An 8,954-nucleotide genomic window follows, 5' to 3' on the forward strand; every position below is an offset into this window, starting at 1 on the left:
GAAAGTAAATCTAGCCGTGCAAGTTCTTAGTAGAAGCACATCTGACGCGTTATCTTTCTTAGAAGATGATCTCAAATTATCAAACTTTCAGGGCGCCAATGGAACATCCAAATTTTGTAGAAATTTAAACGATATTTTCGATTTTTTAAACGTCAGAAAATCTTTTTGTAAAAATGAATCTCAGCATTCTATTCGTCCAGAAAATATTGAAAAAAGGTAAAAGAATGGATTTCATATTAGGTGTACAACTTTGCTTCCGCCGTTTTCCTATAGATGGCTTTAGCGGTAAGTAGTGGTCGAAATAAATAGATCGTAGACGTCATGCAATAAACTTGGGCATCTGTCAACATAACCCCATAGAAACATTAGTCGATTTGTGTCTGCATCATAAAGTTATTCTCGATATTCGAAATGTCAGTTTACGAGCCAAATTCTCATCATTTGCAGGAGGTTTTAATTTTCTGCTTCAATATAAAGAAATCTGCGGCTGAGGCTCATCGAATGCTTTCAAATACTTATGGTGAAGCCGCTATTAGTGAAAGAACGTATCGTGAGTGGTTTCAACGCTTCAAGAATGGTGATTTTCACGTCGAAGACCGGCATAGCGGTGGAAGAGAGAAGGTTTTCAAAAATGCAGAATTGGAGGCATTACTTAATGAAGACTCGAGTCAAAGTCAAAAAGAATTGGCACGATCATTGGGAGTGACTCAACAAGCAATTTCAAAACGCCTCAAAGACATGGGAATGATTCAGAACAATAAAGCCTCAAATTTCGGAAAAAAACGGCGGAAGCAAAGTTGTACACCTAATATATTAAAAGATTAAAATTAAAACTAAAGAATAAGACTGCAGAAAATCAAAATGCTTTACCGGTAAAAGATACAAATACTACATTTAAAGAGAAAAAGAATGTTCTACGCGAATTAAATATAAACAAATTAACTGAAAATGATTTTATTGATAAGAACTCATCTAATGGAAATAATGTTAACTTGACTGAAAAAAATGTAAGTAATATCTTATGTAATAATGGAAAAATGAAAAAATTTAGAGAACATACCTATTTTAAAAAGTAATAAAAGAACAGGCTTTCTCGGTTTAATTATCACTATGAAAAATATGTTACAGTTAGCAAAAGATTTATTTGAAAAACAACACGTGGCATACTTTTTAACGTATAAACTTTCTCAAGACCACTTGAAGACGTACTTTTCAGTCGTCAGAAGAATGGGTGGATTTAACAATAATCCAAGCTGTCGTCAATTTTGAGCGGCATATAAAAAAATAGCGACGCATGTACATTCGCTTGTTCCAAAATCAGCGAAATGCAAATTACAAAACCAAACAGCTTTACATAAAATTAAATCAACTAAGACAAATATTAATAAAAATGACCAAAGTGAAATGGAAGAGATCTTCAGCTATAATTTTGATCATGATTATAATGCCGCTAATTTTTTGTTTTCGAATGATAAAGATAATATCATTGCGTATATTGCTGGTTTCATTGTAAAAAAATAAAATAAAAAATAAAAAAACAGATAATTGTCAAATGTGCTTAGAAGCTTTAAAAAGTGCTAACTCTCTTTCTTCATTGCAAGTAAGGAAGGATAGAGGATCATCAAAAAACTTGTTGACAAAAGAGTAAAGACGAGTAAAGACGTAATAAAAATTTGCGCTTGTACAAAACGGATAATAAGAAATGAACCAAATATTTTAAAGATGAATAATGCGATCACTAGACTAAGTTATAGAATAAAATTGCACCTTCCCGCAAACTTATTTAACGGTCTCGAAACAGTATGTTTTCACTAGATGTTGAATCAAATCATAAATTTAATTTAATTAATCAAATTATAAAAACATTTTTAAAATTAAGAATTTATCATGAATCAAAATCACTTAAAGATAAAATAGTTCGATTTAGATTATTTTGTAATCGATTGGTTATATTCAAAAATCAGTAGATACAAGGCATGATTAATAAAAGTAATTATTCATTTTTTTATTATTATGTAAAAAACATTTTGCCCTTCTTTTGGAGTTATATACCTACCTTATCCATTACCCCTTTGTTACGCTAAATAAAACATGGTACGCGCATGGTGCGCGCGCCTCTAAGTTTCTCTTGACGTTCCCCTACCAGACTGGCAGAGTGACGAAAACAGCACCTTACTCCATATCGTTCTGTCCTTTAGAAGACGCGGACAGCGGACAGCTCCGCTCACAGAAGGTTTAGTCTATATTATATATGTCTATGCTATGAATGCACACCCGAACGATTCACTTCCGTCTTCCTCACTGTTTTCCCGCCTTTTGTTTTTACACTTGCGCGCGAAGTGACCTTTTTCTTTACACTTGAAGCACTTCACATCTTTACGATCTTTCGGTTTTCGCTGTTTCTTGTTTCCTTTTGACCTCGATTCGTCACTTTTTTCCGCACTTTTTTTTCTACATGCCGAAAAAGCCTCCTGATTATTGCCGTCAGAGTTTAACCGAGCTTCCTCTGAGTCTTTCCTGCAAATTCTCAAGCGTCTGCCGCTCCGAATCCACGCTGTCCCAAGCCGTTTGTAACGTCGCGTATTTCGACGATGAACTAGCGAGTACTTTCGCTATAATTGTCACGTCCGACACCGCTTCACCCGTATCGAGCAATTGCGCGGCCATGTTTTGCACTTTTGCAACATGCCGCACAATCGAGTCTTCCGGAGACATTCTATACGTGAAATCTTTGAGTGAGCATTAACTTATTTGACGCAGACTTTTGTTCATGGATGCAAGACCACTTGTCCCACATTTCTTTCGCCGTTGAACATACTAGTAGCGATTCCAGTTGCTCGCTCTCTATCGAGGACGACATTAAGAACATAGCACGTGCATTGTCTTTAATCCACGTTTTCTTCGCGACTTCTTGACCTGCGCCGGTCGGAATCGTTCGCTCGCCGGCCACAACATCACGTATCCCGTGAGCCATAAATAACGTGTTTACTTGGAACTTCCAATCTTGGAAGTTCGTTCCGTTGAATTTCGTAATGCTCCGCGTCGAGATGTTGTCAGACATTTTTGGATTCCCGACACACACGTACACGTAACAATTATCTCGATTAACACCACGTGTCAAAAATGGCTACCTCGCCGCGACGCCACGACCTCATGTTTGCGCTTCTCCTCAACACTCTCGAATCTCACAATTGTTGCTCAGGCTAGGGTCACTGGGTCCATAACCTGTTGTAGCAGAAACTGTAATTGTGAAAAAGGAACAATCGAGTTTAGGAAAATGATAAATAATATACAGAAACACGTTATAAGATTGCACACCGTGATCACAGGCTCTTTATTTGAATAGAATAACCGCAGTACAGAGACAGATAGAACGGGACGCAACAATACGCTCAACTCTCCGTGTAGCGCTCACAGCGCTCAACTAGACATGTGGCTGTAAGCCAATCACGGAGTACAGAAGCTCGTTTTCTTATCGGCATTGGCGATACAACATGCATTAAACTACATCGACACAACAAATAAACGAATATATGTAAAGACATGAAAGCAACAATTTTACTATACGATTACTGATGTTACGTCCTGGCGACTCCACGATTCCTTCCTTCCGCAACGTTGCGCCAACGATAATCGATCGGTGATAAAACTGAGTTGTTCGGTAAATAGAGCATCTTGCGTCACGCATTTCTTTAAACATTTAGTCAGTTGTCAATATCTATATTTATGAGTAACCGTGAGAAAGACGCGAGACACCGGTGATGAAACCGCGCCGGTCGCCTAAAAGTAAATAAAAAATCAGTAGATACCCTCGCAATAGAATTTTCCAGCGGAAGAATAAATTGATATCGAAAAGATAATAAAATTTCTTCTAAGAAAATATCTGACAAACACAACTAAATCATTAATGACGAAACTTCTGTGACGAAATATTCAGTAAACACAGCTGCGCTAATATTGATAAAAATAATCATAAGGAAGTAAAACTTTTTCTAATCAGATTACGTGCACAAGGGAAATCTAATGCTCAAGAGATTTGAACTGATATCGAGATCACCAATCGACGATCACCACGGGTAAAAACTCGAAAAGTAGGAGAGATACCCCGCCTGATAGGGACACTTGCACAATTTTTAATTCGTTAAATCGAAGAATCCCCACTGCTATGTAATTCCAATTCATTGAAGTTTTTAGAAGATTCCCGCTCTTGGAATTAGAATGCACCCCAAAAAGAGAATTATAAAAAGAGGACTCGAAGAGACATTTACACACCTTTTTCTCCAGTCTTCAACTTCACGCAGTCTTACTCTGTGCTTTTGCACCGTAATTCGCGAGGTAGGCACTTGTGCCACCAGTGTCCTTACTTGGCATCATCTCTAGGCCAACCACGAATCGAACATCGGGCTGTTGACATGAAACGCAAAGCAAAACACCGTACAAACTCGCCATCCCTCCATCTCTGAATTACTATTTAAAAAAGTAAGTTTAATTGAATAATATTTCTTTTCTTCCTTTTTATCTTGTTTCTTATTTAAATCAAAACTTTCCGAAGAATGTCTTATTCTTTTAAATCATCAACCCGTTCCGGCGATAAATCTTAGAAAGTTTTAACTCCTGACTTTAATCTAACACGTATGCGAGCGACCAATTTTATACTTCCGATCGTTATTAACATATATGCTAATTTACTTTGTAACGGCAGGGCCGTTACTACAGGCCGTGTACCGGCAAAATATATATATATATATGTACATATACGCGCATGGCTTTATTTCCACCCAGCTCTACCTATCCCGTTATCGCCATCTTGCTTGCCGCACGTCTGCGTTCTCACCCTCAATATGTACTATCTCTCGCGGCATGCGCTCTCGCTCACCGGCACGCTCTATCTCTCTCGCGGGATCCCCACGCGGTACCAACTCCCACCGCCGGACCAACAGCGCCCAGTGAGGGACGCCGGCCGGGTATATAAGTCCGGCCGGCCAAGACATCGGGACCAGATCCTGTCCCGACCTGCTCCTGATACCGATCTCACCACTACCGACTACCTCTTGGAACTGAGGCTGAACTCAGCTCCGTCGGGTTGTACTGACACGCTTTACCTGGAGTCGAGGTTGCACTGGCTCCCGCCTCTACCTAGGGCCAGAGCTGTACTTGGCTCTGTCGGGCTGAACCGACTTCCGTTGCTCAGGCAGTGCTCGACGTGACACTCGAGCCTGCCGGCAATACCTAGCCGCCTACCCTGACAGTAGCTTATAAGTGCATGTACAAACCGCGCTGTAGATATTTGCCGCATGATATATATAAGTCCAATAGCTATAGCCGTGATAGTTGTTAAGTCGCCTATCGCACCGTAGTCTTAAGCCCGTTAGCTATAAGTCCGCTAGTTCTAAGTCCGCTAGAAATAAGCCTGTTAATGATAAGTCCACTAGAAATAAGCCTGCTAGTCCTAAGAGCCTGCTAGTTATAACGGAGCCGTAATCTTAAGGCGTAATCCAAAAGCGACGAGCGAACTCCAACGGGTTAGCGCCCTCATCTAAACAGAACTAAAATTGTCGGTATTATCGACACGATTATCGATAATACCGACAATTTTGGTTCTACCGTTACCGATACTAATATTTATGCATGATTTATGCGTGTTATTAAAAGCAACTTTGCATTGTGTTCAATATGTTGAAATTAAACAACATCGTGTATTTCTACTGCTCTATGGCCTCGCACGCGTATCTAAGCGTATAGATAACAGTATAATATAGACATGTCTGCCTTTATCACATATTTGAACACAATTTCATATTGTTCATACGGGCTATGTGTCTTCCCATATATCTTTCAAGAGGAATAACATTTGGCTGTGTATAAATATATATGTATATGTATAATATGTACATAGACGTATACAGATGTATTTTTATCAGGGTTGGGAAGTAACGCGTTACTTGTAACGCCGTTACCGTTACAGTTACTTTTTTTCGGTAACTGTAACGGTAATGGCGTTACAAATTTTATTTGTAACGGAAAAAGTAACTTCGTTACATTTTTCAGTAACGAGTAACGAATTTAACAGTTACTTTTATCGTTACTTTTTTCAAATTTTTTGATTTATTTAAGATATTATTCTTGCTATTGTGCGTGATAAAATTTTTATCTTAACCGTAAAGCCGTAAGCAAATCGACCAATTAGCCTTCTTAAAATGTTGTAAAAATGCTTGAATGTGATCGATCAACTTATGGCTCTTGCAGACCAGTGCGATGACGCGACGCGCGATATCCAATGAGAGCTTTATCTTTTCGGAAAAGCAGAGCTCTCATTTACTACCAGTTCTAAGTACCTTGCAACGAAAATTAGAAAATCTCAATAAATCTGACCTTATAGATTGCCATTCATTAGTTGAAGCTATTCAGCAAGGTTTAAATAAAAGGTAACTTATTAATTTGATTAATACATATGTTATTTAATTTTAAATAAGGATTTAATTGAAAAATATTATTTTATTTTAAACTATTGATTCAAAAGTATTAATTTCAATAAAACAAACAATGTCGCTTAATTTACTATATTTGATTTTAAATTTCTTACAATATTTGAAACAAAAGAATTAATAATAGCAGCATGTTTAAATCCAAAATTTAAGTTAAACTGGTTAACCGGAGAAAAAAGAAAACGTGCTGAAAATTACTTGGAGGATTTATTGGGAATCCGATCAACTGAAAATTCTTCAAAAGCTGGAAAATCTGACGATCACGATGATTTTTTCATTTTTGAGCAAAAAACGGTGCAAAATGAATCTGAACAAGAAGAATTGCAACGGTTTTTAAAATCAAATAATTGTAATATAGAAATGTTAAACGACTATCCAAAACTTAAAAAACTTTTTATTAAATATAATACAGCTCTACCAAGCAGTGCATCTGTAGAAAGAATGTTTAGCATCGGTGGCTCTGTATTAACACCACAAAGAGGGCATTTAAATGATGATACTATGGAGCAACAAATTTTATTAAAAATTAATAAAGAATTTCGATAAAATTTAATCATTTATTTTGTAATAAACCTTGAATGAAATCTTGCTTACAATTTTTTAAAAGTTTTTCTTATGCAAAATAATTTATTAGTTTGTATTGTAAAAAAGTAACGGAAATTGTAACGACTCGTTACTTTTTAGTAACTGTAACGGTAACGAGTTACTTTTTAAAATTGGTAACGAGTAACGGTAACGAGTTACTTTTTAGAAAAAATAACGGTAACGGTAACGAGTTACTTTTATAAAGTAACTTTCCCAACCCTGATAAGATCACATGTATCCGTATATTGTAACTCCTCCATCAATGAATCGTTATTTAGATTCACGATACTCATGGTATCATCTGATGCATCAGGTTGCCGATTGGAATGCTGTAATTAATTATAATTTAAACAGTTTGAAAATTGTAATTTAATAACTGAAAATGGTAATATATTCTTTGCAATTACTATCAATGAAGATTCTCCTGATCTAGCCGCAATGTAGACATTCAGGAATGACAAATCGTCAAATAACCACCACGTGGGCTTGTATACTTCATTGGCTAAAGCTCCACTCACTTTTGACTGCCGAATTTTGTTTATTTGGTCTAAGTACTGCAATCGCAAGTTATTAAATTTTTTTTTTACTGTATCAACTGTTATTGGCTGATTAGTGATATCCTGATAATTTTGATATATTGTTTGCAGTGCTTGATCACGTTTACTGCGATTATGATATTCAGCAGATTTTGTAACGTATAGGCAATTTTGCCTATATGGGATGCTGCTCGTATAACATTACCAATGTTCTGACGTTTTGTTTGTTATCCATATTCTGTAAACAAAAAATATTATTCTTTCAAATTTCCATGACAAATTTAATAGATTAAAAGGAGTCTGTAAGGTTACATAAATTTTAAACATTTTTAATAAAACAAATTATATTTAAGGTCAAATTCTAGAATAATAAGATGAACAATTTTCTAGCCGTTTGATACAATGTATTTTAATTTAAAAATCATAAACTGCAAGTTTGATTCAAGAAAACAGTGGATTTTAATAACAAATTATCCATTATTACTAGACTCCATTTTTCTCTTGAACGAAATTTACAATTTGTGATTTTTAAATGGAAATACATTGTGTCGAAGACTGAAAGTCTCCTGTTCTCATTATTTTGTAATTCTATTTCAAATATAATTTTTTAAATAAAAATGCCTTCTGAGGTTATGTTATTGATTTATATGGATCCAAAATGTTAAATATAATAAATTTAATCCATTCAATATTGATCTAATATAATCTTTATTTATATCAATTTTTTAATATTATATTCATTATTATTTTTATTATTATTCATTATTATTTTTAACTTACCGTCATCACTAAACAAAGACGTTTTCTCGTTAATGTCACAATTGCTTTTAAAAGGTTGGTTGCCTGAATTTATACTGACATGAACTTAGCAACTGTTACGAAAAAATGGGACGCGACGCATTTTTTCATCCGAGCTTTTTATTCGAGTTTTGCATCCAAGTTCGGTATGTCCACGATCCGAGTTCTAGTAACTTTTTCTCGGAACTAGAACTCGGACCGAGTTCTCGGATCGTGGACACAGGCCTTTAGCGTATTAATGGCGAGTCCGATTGCGTAAATGGCTGTCGCGGAATTACTGTCGGTGCGCGGATAGTGCGTTATAGTTTCGTCCGGGATAGTCTTTCCCGGTTTTCAGGAGTGCAACGGCTGACGGGAACACCTGTCAATGGCAGGAAACTCCCACTGAACGATCGCCGTTGCACGTAGGTGGTCGGATTTATTCGAGGTGTCGAGAACTCTCGACGGAGGTTGAGTACTCCCAACCCCGTTTTCTCTCTCTTTGAGCGTGTTTCAGGATCGTTCTGGATTGCCAGGCGTCTTACAGACTCTGGCGGTTGCGGAAAATCTG

At 36.5% G+C, this 8,954-nt stretch overlaps 1 protein-coding gene and 1 pseudogene across 1 annotated transcript; both read right to left on the reverse strand.

The window, feature by feature from the left end:
• Nucleotides 1-2,484: 2,484 nt before the first annotated feature.
• Nucleotides 2,485-3,061, reverse strand: LOC138936695 (uncharacterized). Its single transcript, XM_070302309.1, has 2 exons — nucleotides 2,763-3,061; nucleotides 2,485-2,716 (listed from the first exon to the last, which is right to left on the reverse strand). The coding sequence occupies exons 1-2, from the start codon at nucleotides 3,059-3,061 to the stop codon at nucleotides 2,485-2,487; spliced, it is 531 nt and encodes a 176-aa protein (XP_070158410.1).
• Nucleotides 3,062-7,065: 4,004 nt separating this feature from the next.
• LOC138936192 (uncharacterized) lies at nucleotides 7,066-7,841 on the reverse strand (annotated as a pseudogene).
• Nucleotides 7,842-8,954: the final 1,113 nt, after the last annotated feature.

Source organism: Polyergus mexicanus, unplaced genomic scaffold, assembly GCF_030449975.1.
Source record: "Polyergus mexicanus isolate NDT 795.1 unplaced genomic scaffold, iyPolMexi1.0 SCAF_9, whole genome shotgun sequence".
NCBI lineage: Eukaryota > Metazoa > Arthropoda > Insecta > Hymenoptera > Formicidae > Polyergus > Polyergus mexicanus.

What these genes read in the sequence shown, in the direction of transcription:
- LOC138936695 (XM_070302309.1), bottom strand. Translation starts at nt 3,061, where the DNA reads ATGTCTGACAACATCTCGACGCGGAGCATTACGAAATTCAACGGAACG. An exon ending in TCTTGCATCCATGAACAAAA is followed by an intron (nt 2,717 to 2,762) that starts GTCTGCGTCAAA and finishes TTTCACGTATAG; the next exon opens with AATGTCTCCGGAAGACTCGA.